The 16,651-nt window shown below is 34.2% G+C and overlaps 1 protein-coding gene across 4 annotated transcripts in view; it reads left to right on the top strand.

Annotated features, from left to right (window-relative positions):
* NEO1 (neogenin 1) overlaps nt 1-16,651 on the top strand; it is a 193,758-nt gene that overhangs the window by 39,218 nt on the left and 137,889 nt on the right. For all 4 annotated transcript variants that reach the window (XM_069482076.1, XM_069482094.1, XM_069482085.1 and 1 more), the window contains exon 2: nt 15,755-16,072. In XM_069482076.1, the coding sequence (XP_069338177.1) occupies nt 15,755-16,072 (318 nt within the window). The remainder of the gene's footprint in view (nt 1-15,754; nt 16,073-16,651) is intronic.

Genomic DNA, 16,651 nt, shown 5'->3' with positions numbered 1-16,651 from the left:
CATCCCCTGAAGAGGACCGAGAACTAACAGCACAAACATTAGCCAACACCACAGACATATCAATTGGTTCAGCTCACACAATTCTGACTGAACAATTAAAGTTGAGCAAACTTCCCACTCGATGGGTGCCAGAACTGTTGTGCCCAGATCAACTGCCGACAAGGGCAGAGCTCTCAGTGGAGATTTTAAACAAGTGAAATAAAGATCCTAAAGAATTTCTTCAAAGAATTGAAACAGGAGATGAAACACAGCTTTACCAGTATGATCCTGAAGACAAAGCACATTCAGAGCAGTGGCCACCAAGGGGTGGACGTGTCCAGTCACAGCGCAAGCAGACCTGCCAAAAGCGAAGGTCATGGCAACAGTGTTTTTTGGATGCTCAAGGCATTTGCTCATTGACTTTCTGGAGTGCCAAAGAACAGTAACATCTGCCTGTTACGAGAGTGTTTTGAGAAAGCCAAAGCTTTAGCAGAGAAACACCTGGGAAAGCTTCACCAGAGAGTCCTTTACCACGACAGTGCTCCTGCTCATTCCTCTCATCAGACGTGGGCGATTTTGTGAGATTTTTGATGGGAAATCGTTCGGCATCCACCTTACGGTCCTGATTTGGCTCCTTCTGACTTCTTTTTGTTTCCTAGTCTTAAAAATCTTTAAAAGACACCTATTTTTCTTCAGTTAATAATGTAAAAGAGACTGCATTGACATAAATTCCCAGGATCCTCAACTTTTTAGGGATAGACTAAGTGGCTGGGTATCATCACTTACAAAAGTGTCTTGAACTTGATGGAGCTTACATTGAGAAATAAATTATATATTTTTTTTAAATTTCATTTTTCCATGAACTTTCTCAAGTCCCCTCATTTGGCTAATAAGAGCCTTTTTTGAGTCCTTTGGGATGACCTTAGTATATTCATTGATAGGGGTTTTTTTGGTTTGTTTTTTGGCATGACAAGGTGTTTTATGTTCTTCTCACGTTCCAATCCCAGACCTGGAACTAGCCATTTTTTGAAGGTTCTTTCGAGTAGAAAATGATACATAGAGACCAAAACCTGTGTTCACTGCTGCTGGGTTGGTCATGGTTACTAGGCCTTCTCAGTGAAGTGAACTAGGAAATACATATTTTTTAAATAAATAAAACATGAATTCATATTGATTGGTACTTAAAATTGAGGGCTACAGGGTTTTACTTCATCTCATTGATTTTACAGCTATATTGCTTTTCTTCCACACAGAGAATTCTATCCTTCATGATATTGATGAAGTTATTAATTTGCTTTATCCCACAATATATACACACAAGCACACCAGTCTCAGAATGACAGTACTAATACTAACTGCAGCAAAATGATTATTGAAACAGCCTAAAATTTTTTGTAGTTCTTTTGGTCCTTAGGGTATATCCTACGGTTTGGTTACTGTGTTCTTAAATTCTCTTGGATTAGTTCTTCTCTGTGTGGGTATAATGACAACTGAAGAATTAGGTTTGTTTCATTTCTGCTTTCAATTTTTTAGAGATTTTTAAAATTTAATTTTGTTTTTCAATTATGTAAAATATTTATGTGGTCTCAAGTCAAATATATGAGCAACTTCTATTCAGAGACATCTAACTTCAATCTCTGTCTCCTTCACCACATTTTCTCTCCCTGTGTGTATTGAAAGTTATCTATGTCTATATTAATATCCTACCTTTCTTAGGTAAATACACTCACATGTCTTCAACCTTGCTTTTTTCACTTAATTTATTCTAGAGATCACTCCATGGTAGAATATAAAGTTATTCTACTATTCTATTTACAACTGCATAGTACCATAGTTTATTCAACATGTCCCTTATTGATGGACATCAGAGCTGTTTCTAGGTTGTTACTATAAGTAGTGCTGCAATTAATGGCCTTGCTTGTACCTATTTTTGTATTTTGGCCAATGTATCTTTGGGATAGGTGCATAGACATGGGATTGCTAGGTCATAAGGTAAATGCATATATAACTGTGCTAGATGTTGCAAATTTTCCTCTATAGTGAGTGTACCATTTTGCATTCCTATCAACCTATTTCCCTATACTTTGCCTAGAGAGTATGTTGAACATTTTGATTTTTGCCAGTTGATAGGTGAGAAATGTCATCTCAATGTAGTTTTAATTTGCATTTCTTTTACTGTGAGGTTGTTTATCTTTTAAAATGAGTAAGGGCCATTTGCTTTCATTTTAGTAACTAATTCTACATCTATGTGACAATAATATGCAGCAGTGTGAAAAGTCTTATACTCTCAGATGCATTTACAATTGCTTTGCATTAATAATACATATATGACTTCATTATGGGTATTTTAGGTGGTTGTGGTCCATCTTTCTGATATGTTAACAACTTTTTTGGATTTTGAGGTTTCCCTCTCTTTTTTTCTTTCCCCCAAGATTATTTTATACTGAAAGTGTGTTATCAAGAGATTAAGAGCTCAGTGAATGAATGAAATTTGTCTGTGACTTAATATGACAGCTTACTAATGCAGAATTGAGTTAACAAGCTTTTGAAATTTGTTTATTTCCATCAGTAAATACACAGTTGAATAGGAGAATTCTAGAACCTGGTATAAAGACATTATGAGACTATGACAGGATTTTTCTGAAACATTTGTTTCTTTTGCATTGAGAGTTTGTGCATGCACAGCATTTCTTACAGAAAATAGCTTTGATATAAGATTCATTATTAAGGATCTTGTGTTCTCTTTTGCATGTATTTAAGTTGTTAGATTGTCCTGAGATTTCATAAGTATTACGTCTTTTAGTAAAGCTGCTGACAGCAAAAGCTTTCAATAAATTATTCATATGCTGTTTGTTTTCTGTATTCATGAATTAATGCATCTTTACTCAGTTTTTTTTTTTAACTAGGTAACAATTTGTAGACATATGGTGTGTACTTGAATACGATCTGTAATGCTTGTTTTCCATATGAGGAAAGTACTCTATTAGCAATATTTAGAGCAACATGAGCTTTCTAGAACATAGCTATTACTGAGGAATAATGGAAAATAGCTTTCAAAAATGTGAAATAATTATTCTCATGAAACTTCTGCTCTTTTAAGATGTAAGCACTGAATTTTATCATTCTCTACTTTTTGTTCACTATCATCTGTATATTTACTGTTCACTTTCATTCACTGAAAACTTTAGATCTTGTTTTACAGTCTTCCTCTCCATTCCAAGGCTACCATTGTTCTGGGTAATCGAGTTTGTACTTGGTTTGCCTTTCCAATGTCATTTTCAGTTCTTTGGGTGTGTTCTGGTCTTTGCTGGCTGGCACCTGCCCATCCCTCGGGTTTCACATCATTTTGCAGGAACGTCCTCTCTGACTCCCTAGGCCAATTAGCCTTTCTCTATGCACCTTGTACATACCCTTCCATGGCTCCTATCATACTGTTCTGTGATTGTGTTTGTATGTGCTGTGATTGTGTCATTGTGTGTCTCCTCCACTATAAACACTAAGGGCAGTTACTAAGTGTCTTGTTGTCTTAACCCGAATGCATAGCATATAGCACCTGCTGTATGCCAGGCAAGGTTCCTGCTCTCATCGAGCTTATAGTATATGGTGGGAAAGGGAGGGTATTAAAGTAGAGCAAAAAACTAAAACAACAAAGGAAATTTTTTTTTGCTCTTATGCATAGTAGACTATTAGTAATATTTTAGAAAGAATTAATACATATTATTATTTTAAAGATCCCTTCAGGTTCAGAAATGTTGAATGCTATTGATGTTACTGACTTCAACTCTTGAAACTCAACTCTCTAAAAACTGTAATATACTTTTTTGGACCTAGTTATGTGTGGTAATTAGGTTATAGTTTAGACCCTTTACATTTTATTCTTTTTGTTTTTTTAATCTAGTTTGCTTGAACAGAGCTGTGGTAATCAAGAGCTATTTAGAGGTACACTTTAGAAGTAACAGTGAGGAGCAATGGTTAGCTTCAGAAATATTAAAGTAAAATTATATGGCTGAATTAACAGCATGGTAGGATAAATTATGTTTTTATTAAGAAAGGATATGTTATATTCATTTTCCTTTATAAAGGTCAAGACCTAAATCTTAAAATTAGAAAGTTTCTCCTCAAATAGCTAAAATATAGATTTGATAGTCAATAGATTATCTGATATAGGTAGAATATTTGAAACATCTTTCATAAAGTACAGGTCACTTTATTAATTTCTAAGTCTTTAATTGTATGAAAATGCTACCTTAAATCTATTTAAAAATCTTATATACCCAGAGTATCAATTAAGTTTTTTCATTGCAAGCATCAGAAACTTTAACATAAGCAAAAAAAGAATTTATTGGAATGATACGGTGTAGCTTAAAGGGCCAACAGAAAAGGTAAAGAACCAAAGAAATGCCCCCCCCCGTTTCAGTTAGGCCAAAGGGATTAATTTTCTGTAAATTATTACTTTTCTGGGTGGGGACATTGAATTTTCTTAAGTCTTTTATGCCTAAGAGTATATGTGATTGTGTTCCATAGTTTCTGGTATGTTGTTATTGCTTAGACAGTAAACAACGCAATGCAGTGTTTTCTCTTGACGTTTTAATATTTGCAAAAGTATTTCAAAATAATAACATTCTCCTAGATAACAATACCATTAATCACATCTAATAAAATTAAAATTAATTCAATATTATTTAATATACTCAATTTAAAATCACCAAGCTATTCCTTAAGTGTTATTTTGTAGCCCAGCATCCAATAAAGTTCCATGCATTGTGTTTGCTTTTGTGTCATTACTCTCTTTTCATCCAGAACAATCTTGTTGCTTTTGTTTGTTGTTTATGACATTGACTATTTTTTTAAGAGTCCAGGGCAGTTGTCTTGTAGAATGTCTCACTTTCTGGATTTATGTTATTATTTTTTCATGCGTAGATTTAGGTTAAACACTTTTGACAAGAATACTACATGCTTCTTACTACATCCCATTAGGATGTGTATGATGCGAGATTGTCCCACTACTAGTAATACTGAATTTGATCACTTAGTTAAAATGGTACCTTCTAGACCTGTCCATTGTGAAGGTAAACTAAAAAAAAAAAAAGTTCCTGAAAAGTTTAGTTTCTAAGTAGATATTACTGAGTAGGTGTCAAAGAGAGGGTGTTGAAAGTTACTTAAAAATTCATTAATTTTTACTGTTTAGATGGCATACCAGTTGTTTGTACTTGACAACCAGGAAAGACCTTTGTTTTGATTCTTCACAGTTATTGTCTTGATTCATATTAGTCTTTTACCCTTTGCAGAAATAATGCAACTGTTTTTTTCATTAGAAAATTCTTAGAGAATGTGGTGTTTTTAAAGAGTGTTAATAAAGGGTAACATGGGCCATTACAATGCAGTTCAATAGAAATATAGTACAAGCTAAGTGTATGCTTTAAAATTTTCTAGACACCACACTGGAAAAGTAAAGGTGGAATTAATTTTAATAAGATATTTTATTTAAATGAATATATCCAAAATATTTTAACATGTAATTAGTATAAAATTATCAATGAGATATTTTATATTTTGTGTGTGTGATGCATTAACTCTTCTAAATATGGTATGTATTTTATACTACTTAAAGCACGTCTTAATTTAGATTAGCTACACTTTAAATTCTCAATAACCACATCACATATCCCTATCCATATTGGATAGTGCAGATCTAGTGGTTGTGATCCTGGGCACAGGGGAACCACACTAACTTGGTTTAGATCTTGCCTTCTTACGAGCTAGCTTAATGACTTTGGGAAAACTAATTATTCTCTTTGTAGCTTAGTTTTCTCATTGTAAAATGAGGGTAATAACAGTTCTTTTAGTTGAAATAACTCAGAAGCAGAAAGTCAAATATTGGATGTTCTCACTTATAAGTCAGAGCTAAATAATGTGGACACATGGTCATAGAAAGTGGAATAATGGACATTGGAGACTCTGAACGGTGAGAGTGTGGGAGGGTGGGGGTGAAAAATTACTTAATGGGGTACAATGAACACTTTTCGGATAGTTACACTAAAAGCCCAGACTTCACATCTATGCCTTATATTGATGTAATAAGACTTCCTTTGTACCCCCTAAATCTTTAAAAATAAAAAATAATAATTTTTACCACTAGATATGGAGGATTGAAAAAATTAATACGAGTAAAGCACTAGAATGGTGCCTGGCACATAGTAAATGTTAACTATTATTATTATGTCTTTAGACTTGGTCCCATAATTCCCATTGTCTTAGAAGTGTCCTTGTATTTTGTTAGGGAAACTAGGACTAGATCTCAGATTCCTTGACTTCTGTTTTCTATCTCGCTGGTTTTGCCCTCAGTCCCTTGCTTTACAAACTCGTCTATGGTGACTTTATAGACCAGTAAGATGAATTAGATTTTCTGGGACAACTTTAAGTTTAAGCGTTCTCTCCTCTTGTTACCATAATTCATTGAAATGAGTAGGAAAACTCAACACCTATGCAAATGGTAATGAGTCAATGAAAGATTTATCATTATGATGAAAAAAAAAAACCCAAAAAATATCACATAAGATTGAGAGCTACAGTATACTGGATTGCTGTCTTTCTCTTTGTAAAACAAATATCTCCCAGAAAAGTCTAAATGATGTAGCAATAAGGTAAAATGGATTAACATACAAAATAGAGGTGATCTTGAATTCATAAGTGTAGTTGTATCCAGTTCAGAGTTATTTAGAATGTGTTCCAAATTAGTTGATTATCCAGTTTTATAGTAGGTCAGAATAAATGCAGAAGAGAAGTGTTTAATGAAATTTTGCAAAGGAAATGTCCTATTTAAAGATGACTTGACAATTTACTGTGATAAAACATTTGGTACTCAGAATACTAGTAAGGTATTATTGCTCATGGTAGAAAAATATGACATCACTTAACAATAAAGAAATGTCAGTTGAAACCTTTATAAGTATTCACTTAATCAATGAACATTTCTTCAAAGATGTTGCTAAAATGAAATGGTGGTCATTGAATATTACAGTGGTATAACAGTGTCTTGATTCAGATCATTGGATTGCACCTTCAAGGTCATTTTCACATTATAACATCCTTGTGGCCATATTTTCATCAGTAAAAGTGGGACTAAAAAATACTCTTGTTTCAGAAATTCCAGAACCTTTGCAACAGTATTGGGTGAATTTGCATCAGTTTTGGGTCTTACTCTAAGAGTGTCTTTTGGCCACCAGTATGAAACAGTTACTTGTAAGATGTTTTCATGAAAGGTCTGCAATTAATGTGAAAATTCTTACATTTTTTTTCACCTAGCAGAATGAAAAATGACCAGTTCAGATTTTCTTCTGATTTTGAGCTGAAGTATAAATATTGCTGAGGTTGTTGGCATGTTAACTGATATTATTAATATACTTTTTCTAAGAATTCTTAATTTCCAGGTAACTGGTCAGAACATTGATGGTACTGTTTGCAGGTTATCACATTGCATCTGTTCTTCTTGCAGATCATGAAGAAATTACATAAAAAATGAACTTTATGACACTTTTAAAAAGTGATATTAAAACATTTTTACAGATAGATTTCAAATCATTTCAGTGTAAAATTTTGGAGACAAAGTCTGATCTTAGAAAAAACAATGGAGATTTGATATTATGCAAAATCACTAAGAATCACTAATACTCAATTCCGTCTTGGCCCTGCCACCTTTCCTACCTGTAGGATCCTGAAAGAGGATAAATACAAAACACCAAACATAAACCGAATAGCAATAGCAAACCTGGGGTCATTTTAACACTTTCTGGTAGTCTAGTCTGCTGGTCGGGAAGATAGACCTTATAAAAGAGAAAAAAGAGCAAACAGATAACTACTGTGAAGGTCACATGTGGGGCAGAAGGATAGGGGACTAGGACCTCTTCAGAAATGGTTGTCAGAGAAGGCCTCTGTAGAAGGGACAGTTGGGTTAAAACATGGTGGGCGAGAAGAAGCTAGCCATTTGACAGAGTGGATGCAGAGTGAGTGTTCAGGCAGAGGACAGCAGATGGAAAGGCCCCAATGTGGGAAAGAACATGGCTTGTTCCAGAGACTAATATGGCTTGTTCAGAGTTTATTGAGTGAGAGGAACTGTGACAGGAGATTAGGCTGGAGAGAGGCAGGGAAGATCCTATAGGCTGTGGTAATGAATGTGGATTTTATTTTAGCTATAATGAAGAGCCGTTGAAAGATTAGGTAGAGAAGAAAGATGATCAAACTTGGGTTTTAAGGTCACTTAATATTATTTTACACATAACAATTGTCAAAATGTGATTAAAAGTAAAATACAGTCTATGTTATTTTATACATTACAAGTTCTAAAATGTGGTTGAAAACTAAGGTCCTAGATTGTTAGCAGTTTGGGGGGAGATATTGTAGGTTTTTGAACTGCGAATAGTTAGTATTTATTGAAGACCTGTTACCTGCCAAGCAATGAGATAGGTGCTTTACACAAATTCTCTCATCTTCACAAAAACATCCTTGAAAGGAGGCATATTTTTTCCTATTTGACAGAGGTGGAAAATTTAAACACAGAGAGAAATTAAATAACTGGTGAAACTGAGGTAGGATTCAAAACCATGTCTGTCCAATTTCACTGTCCCAAGTTTTGTCCACCATTTTTTTTTTCTTTTGGTGAGGAGTGGGGAAATGCAGACAATTGAAGAAAAGGAAAGCACTCTTATTATATTTAATAATGTTGGCTGAATAAATGAATTCAGGTATTTTTTTATTTTGAGGAGTGGTTGAGAAGGTAGGTACTGTACATTAGAACAGTGTATCAAATGATGGGTACAACGCGCACTGTCTGGGGAACGGACACGCCTGGAGCTTTGACTTGTGGGAACAGGCGGTACGTGGGCAACGTATGTAACCTGAAATTCTGTATCCCCCATAAGATGAAATAAAAATAAAAAAAAAATAAAAAAAAGAACAGTGTATCAAATTGCATTTCACTTTAGAAATTGAATTTCCCTGTAGGATATTGTGATCCTGAACAAGAATTTCAGATTCAGCTTTGATTAGAAGTTGATATTGACTGTTTTTATGGTATACTTGTATACCATGAAGTTTTTAAAGCATGCATTTTTATCAGACAGTTAAAATGATCTATATAAGATTAATAATTAATTACATATTTTCCACAGGAAAGGGTTTATGCAGTGTCAGAAAACAGGGAAGATGATGTGTCTGAAGTAGATTCAGTCTTTGGAGGAAATAGCTGTGCAGGGCAGAGAAGAGAGGCTGAGCTCTAGAGCCAGGAGCACTAATTGTTATGTAGCAAAACAATGTGGAAAATACTTAATCTTAAGTGTTGCCTGCTCTTAATTGATAACATACATGAATATATTTCGTTGAGCTCTTTGAATATTGATTTATTTTAGTTTTCTAATTTTTTAATTTTTAATTATAAATTGAGAACCTAAAGCAAGAGAGCCTGAATTATATGGTGTTATTGGACACCAGGGGATCAGGACAGATAAAGTGTAGGATTTGGAGACTGACAGGATGGGGTGGGACTGTTGAAAGTAACTTTATTAAGAAGTAAAAGAAATGGAAGTCCTTTGACAGTAGTTTCTTAGCTTATAATGAAGAGATAATTTTCTTACAAATATTATATAGAATGCTTACATTTGTAGGTATATAAAAATGTTTGCTTATTCTTCTGCCCTGCATTTCTGCTACTGTTAAACTCTTCAGGCAATAGGACAGGTAGTTTTCATTTTGTTTCTGCCAGTATTCAAATACCATGTTAATTTTTTACTCTGGGCATAATAAAATTTAGAATTATTATTGGCCACACAGTTGAATTATGCAGTGAATGATATGATTTGTTGATATGGGGGGTGGTTTACAACTGAAAGAAATTCCCTGTGGATATTTTCCTTTCATGAGATGGAATTCCATCAAGAAGTGTGAAGTCTTCTATCAAAAAGTGAGTAATAGTCTATCAAGAAGTGAGAGTTATTCCATTAAAAAGTGAGAAGTTTTCAGAGACTTGGGAATGTAGCAGATACCAGACAGGATCATTAAGCCTATTTTATAATAATTTGCCCAGTGACTCTGGCCACAGTAAAACTAAAATTAATCAAATTTAAGTGGATAAGGAATCAGGACCCTGGTAAGAAGATATAGGATAGTTTTTATACAATGTCAGCTAAGGAGTGAGTATCTGATAACCCCTCTATTGTGACAAAAGAAAAAGTGCTTAAAGAAAATGGTGATAGATCTTTTAAAAAATAATCCTTTGTTCCTGGCAAAGGATTGTTTATCAACAACAGAAAGACTTTTGTTATTGAAAAAAAAGATGACAAGAAGAATGCATATGTAATTGTCCATATAAAAAAAGTAGCAATACAGAATTACGTGAAGGAAAAAGCCTTCTCTCTGTGTGCTTGCCATCAGCAGCTCAATCCCACTACTCTCCCTGGGAGAAAACATTGTTAACTAATTGATTTTGGGCACACAAGTCTGTACATGTATATATGTTTTAATATAAGCAGGGTCATACTGTTACCCCAGACTTTTCATAATGTTCCCCTCCTATGCTGCTTGTATGTGTGTAAGAATTTATTAATGGAAATAGCTACATTTCTGCTTAAATAATACTATTTTTATGTAAAATATTCAGAGACTGCCAAAGGTAAAAGAAAAAATTAAAAATCAACTGAAATCCCTGAGATAATCCCTATTTTGGTGACCTTTTAAAAAAATATATCCTTTTAGATGTTCACACAAGTGTGAACATACATCCGCATCTACCACATGTATGCATAATATTTATAAATGGATTAGACATACAAGCTGATTATTATCATGAAACTATTTTATATACATGTGGGAATTTTTATCTCCCCTCCCTGTCCAGTTTCTTCCCAATCCTTCCCCTCCCAGTAACCAGTGGTACCAACCTGGTATGAGCTTTTCTTATCTTCTAAATGCTCCTATATAATATGAAATTATATAATTTATACTTTTTTGTGTTATTCATTTTTCACAGAACTCATTCTACATCAGCTAAAACATAGCTCACTCATTTTTTGCTGGATAATATTGTAAGGCGAGGATCAGCAAACTACAGTCAGTGGATCAACTCCATCCTGCTGCCTGTTTTTGTAAATAAAGTTTTATTGGAACTTTACTGGGCAGCCTCACCCATTTTTCTTTTGAGTAGCTTAACCTTTTAAATTCTTTCTCTGTTGACACAGTTCCCCCAACCCTAATCTGTTTGTCTTTTGCTTTTATGGTATTTTGCCATAATTTTTTTTTAAAAGAAATGCAATGAAGTAAAGAGTGTCTCTTTTCTTTTCTAGTTTTGGGATTTCCTAATTTTGATTAAAAAGGTTGCCTAACTCTTTGTATTTCCCTAAAATATCTTCTAAGATTTTTATTTACAGATATTTTAGAGGCAGGGTCTTGCTCTGTCACTCAGGCTGGAATGCAGTAGCACAATCATAGCTCACGATAACCTTGAACTTCTGGGCTCAAGCAGTCCTGCTTCAGCTTCCTGAGTAGCTGGGACTACAGGCACGTGTCCCCATGCCCAGCTAATTTTTAAATTTTTTGTAGAGACAGGATCTCTCTATGGGACCCAGGCTGGTCTCAAACTTCTGGCCTCAAGTGATCTTTCCACCTTGGCCTCCAAAGTGCTAGAATTACAGGCATGAGCCACCACACCCGGCCCATAAGATTTTTATTGCTTATGTATTTTCATAGGTTTGGAATGCATTTTTATATGTGTATTGAGCGACAATATAGTATAGTGGTTTAGATCACAGGCTCTGGTTCTGTTATGTGACCTTTTATAAGTTGACATTTCTGTGCTTTGGTTTTCTTCTCTAAAATGCATACTTGTACCTATCTTGTAAGATAGTAGTGAAGCTTAAATGAGTGGTTAATATGTAGAAAATGTTTAAAACATTTGGTATGTAGAAGCTGCGGTCCCCAAGCCCTGGGCCGTGGACCAGTACCAGTCGGTGGCCTGTTAGGAACTGGGCCGCACAGCAGGAAGTGAGTGGCAGGTAAGCAAGTGAAGCTTCATCTGTATTTACAGCTGCTCCCCATCGCTTGCATCACCGTATGAGCTCTGTCTCCTGTCAGATCGGTGGCGGCATTAGATTCTCACAGGAGCACCAGCCCTACTGTAAACTGCATGCAAGGGGTCTAGCCTGCATGCTTCTGATGAGAACCTAATGCCTGATGGTACGAGGTGGAACTGAGGTGGTGATGCTAGAGCACTGGGGAGCGGCTGCAAATTCAGATTATAATAGCAGAGAGGTTTGACTGCACAATAAATGTAATGCACTTGAATCATCCCAAAACCATTCCTCCCCAACCCCCATCCATGGAAAAATTGTCTTCCATGAAACTGGTCCCTGGTGCCAAAAAGGTTGGGGGCTGATGCATAGACGCACATAAATGTTTATTATTACATGTTGTGGGGTGGGCATCTCATTTTTCTCCCATATGGATAAAGAAGTGTCCTAGTAACATTTATTGAGTTCATCCTTTTCCCCAATTGATTTAAAATGTCATCTCTGTTGCATATTAAGTTTCCAAATATATATAGGTCTGTTTTCAGGCTCTGTAGCCTGTTAGGTGACTTTTTATCCCCTGCTCCAGAGTCACAGTGGTTTAATACTTTAGCTTTATAAATTGGCAACTGATGAGTGAAGTCCCTTTACTTCATTCTACAAAATTATTTTGGCTCTTCTTGGCTGCCTTTTGTTCTTCCATATAGTTTTTCAAAAAATCATCAGAATTTGCAAAAACCCTGTTTGTTTTTAAGTCTTAGCATGGAAGAGAGTGATTCTAATTGGTCAATATTATTAATAGAATGGAACCTGTGATGCCAGAACTTAAACCAGTGGAAGTTTTAGACATTATCTGGTTGTATAATCTAGAGTTTTATACCATCCACTGCTAGGTGGGTACTGGGAATATTGTGAATAAGAACACTGTAGAAAGATCATAAGCCTGCAGTTCCCAAATTGTATCCTGATACCTTGACGCCTCAGAGAAAACACACAGGGACATTTCAAACTTTCTAGGGAAGCACAGCGACATCTGTTGGACACTGTGCAAACCTTCAACATTTAATTGTGCTGCCATCATTTTATTGCTGTGCTTAACTTTGGGAAGTTAGGCTTTTGGTGGTTGCTGTTTTAAAAAGCAAGTACCCTGCAAAAATCAGTGTGGAACAGGAATTTGGGTGACGGTATCCAATTGCACAGCTTCTAAGTTTGAAAAGTTGTGCAGTGCCCAGTAGGTGCACATATTCCCATAACACCTCATTGTGTTTTTTAAAAAATGAAATAAAAAAATTATTTTTCCAGTTTATGTGTATTATTTTTCAAAAGGATACTAACTTTTGAGGGCAGAAATGCTTACTCATTTGTGTGAACCTAACTATTTAAATAAATGGAACTGTTAGGTATTTCTTTTGGCCTAGGGAATTCTTGAAAAAAATTAGAGAGAAAATAAGGACACAAGGAGCCAAGAAAGTTTGAGAACCTCTCTACCTTAACAAATAAGTTATTACAAATATTTGAAGATTAAGAACATTTGAAGTGCTCTATAGGTAGAGTATATGCTGTGTTTAATATTTCCGTATATGCTGGCTTATAATAGGAAGAGCTAACATTGCATGGGCAGGCACCAGGGACAGTCAGCATTTCTGAGAAACTTATATTTAAGCTGAGCTTTGAAAGAAGACTAGGAGTTGAGTGAAGAGCGGTGGTGGTAGAAATAGCTTGTGGGAAGAGGCAGAAGCCATGGGGGACCGATGAGAGTGGATGGGGTGGCTAGCTGAAGATAACCAGAGGCTAGAGCACATGGCGACTGACCTGACAGTCCACTCAAGGAGTTTCTTTAGACTTCTGTGCAAAAGGCAATGGCAAGCCTTTGAGGGGTCCTACTATGGGAGTAAAATTCACAATGATATATACATAAATATTTAAATAACACTGTATGCTCAGTTATATAGAGTGAATATTTTTGTAACATTTTGAAGTGCCCTGATTTTCAAAGGTGTTAGTAAACTTTCTTACGAGTGTAATTTGCTCTTAATTTTTTGAACACACACACTTTTTTTGTTCAACTTGGCTGATACGGGTATGGATTTTTTTAAATGAAATAAAAGCAAGACAGAATGTTAAACCATTAAACATTTAAATTGTTGTAATTTTTTTGGTATTTTGTGACATAGGAAAAATTTCATCCTAAGTTTTAAGTAAAATTTATATTTATTTAAAATAAAATATTTTAAATTGTTAATTTGTACATTTTAACCACCAGTCTATTTATATCTTTTAAGTTCCCGAGTTTAAATTTGAATGGTGTAATACAGATTTAATAGTTGTACAGGAAAGATATAAAAGTAATTTCTCATAGTTTAACTATCATTTTGAACTTCTCTTTTGTTTATGTTTTGACTTATTTTACTATAGTTCCAAATCAATATGAAAAATTTTAGTAATAAATAAACTAACTGCAGGTTACTTTTGAAAAAATTCTAAGTTCATTTTCAAGAGTTTTGAGACTTGAAAAATGAATTTCAGTGTTATCAATTGGGAATGGAGACCTGAAACTCTTTTCTAACACCCCCTTGTGGCGTTTGGGAAAGGGTGATTAGTTTGATTGAAATTGAAATTTATAATGTAAGTGTTGGAAAACTTTTAAAACAATTGAAAATTATTTCCTTTCCTTTATTAGTGTGTTTCATACGTCTTTAGAACCAATCTTTCACTATGTAATGTAGAATTAGTGTCATGCTTAAATTTATGATGTAAATATTTGAAAAAGTCTTAGTTTCATTTGTTGGACTAGGCTTCTCTGATTGTTCACATGAATAAATCTGATTACAATTTGAGTTTACAAGAGAGTTGCTCAGTAGTTTTCTTGAAGAAAAGAGGTAAAGCTTTAAGTTGGAAACCTTTCTTTGGCTGAGAATATAAAGTTTATAGCAAATATTTTCTTTAAATTTGTTCTTCCCATATTTAAAGAACTAGCCATGGACTTGGAGAAATTAAGCTGATTCCTCCTGTGCTCTTTACATCAAAATGAATTCTAGATGAAGAGTACATGTAGAAAGTGAAACCACAAAAGTGATAAAACAAGGCTGAAATTTTTTTAAATCTTGGGATAAAGAAGACCTAAGTATAAGATTTAATTTTATGTTGTTTAAAATTTATCATTTTCTTATAATAAAAATCATAATCAAATGGAAAAAAGAATATTTGTAAAACGTGATAGCTATGCCCAAAGATTGCTTTTTAAGTCAATAGGGTGAATAATCCACTAGAAAAATGGACAAAGTGTATATGTAGTAAATTTATGAAAGAAATACAAGTAGCCAATAAACGTGAAAGATACCTTATTTAAAAAGAAGCAATTTTCTGCCTTTGTGTTCTACAGAAGATTTAACTTTGAATACAATAATTTTAAATATTTATAAATCTTATAGGGTTTGAAATAACTTTTATTAGATATTCATATCATATAACAAGTCTTGATTATCTCAGGTAGAAAAGTTTTTTTTCCCCTAATGTTCTTCTAAAAAGAGGTCAAATTTTGGTTTCCTAGTAAAAAGTAAATTTTATTTATTAGACATTCATAGTGAGATGACTGTGTGTATCATACTCAAAGAATGTAACCATTTAAGAATAATTTTGGACATGTTATATTTTCTTACATAAATAGTAGAAAAAAGATTTGCTTAACTTTTTTTTTTTTTTTTTTTTTTTTTTTTAAATAGGAGCCAACATTCGAACATTCACTCCATTTTATTTTCTGGTGGAGCCAGTGGATACACTCTCAATTAGAGGCTCTTCTGTTATATTAAACTGTTCAGCATATTCTGAGCCTTCTCCAAAAATTGAATGGAAAAAAGATGGAACTTTTTTAAACTTAGTATCAGATGATCGACGCCAGCTTCTCCCAGATGGATCTTTATTTATCAGCAATGTCGTGCATTCCAAACACAACAAACCTGATGAAGGTTATTATCAGTGTGTGGCCACGGTTGAGAGTCTTGGAACTATTGTCAGCAGAACAGCCAAGCTCACAGTAGCAGGTAAGTTTTGTCAAGTGATTTATTTACATTTTAAAATTTTTGTTAATATAAAGAGTTAATCTTGATAAAAGCAATATTCTGAAGTTTTCATTAAATTGGTAACAACAGATATACTCATTTAACAGATATTAATTGTGCATATACTGTGTGTATGAGGACTATGCTAGGGCTTGCTCAGCACCGTATGGAATAGACCGTAGCACTTTTCCACTTGTCTGATGGCTTAAAGTTGCTAACAGGTACTGAGCAGTTCTTGTTTTCTTTTTAACTTGGAAATGGCAGAGAAAGTTGTATAGGAAAATTGAATCACTTTGATAACTTTTATTCGACTCAGTATAACCATTTAGTATGGTTTTGTAAAACTTGGAAAAGCCAGAATCCTGGTTCCTTTGTATCTTAACCAAGGAAATGACATTTAATTGGATTATTTTAAAATCTGTAGTGTGTGTGTTTGTGTGTGTGTGTGTGTGTGTGTAGTGAGGTGGAAAGCAGAAAGCTGTAAAAAGAGGAACATTTACTGCATTTCAGAGGATTCTTATTTTAAGAATGATGTAAAGTGTATGAAGAATTAAGGATCTA

The sequence above is a fragment of the Eulemur rufifrons genome, chromosome 2, assembly GCF_041146395.1.
Source record: "Eulemur rufifrons isolate Redbay chromosome 2, OSU_ERuf_1, whole genome shotgun sequence".
Taxonomy (NCBI): domain Eukaryota; kingdom Metazoa; phylum Chordata; class Mammalia; order Primates; family Lemuridae; genus Eulemur; species Eulemur rufifrons.
The sequence above is the reverse complement of the archived record's forward strand: the minus strand, read 5'-3'. Positions and strand labels throughout refer to the sequence as shown.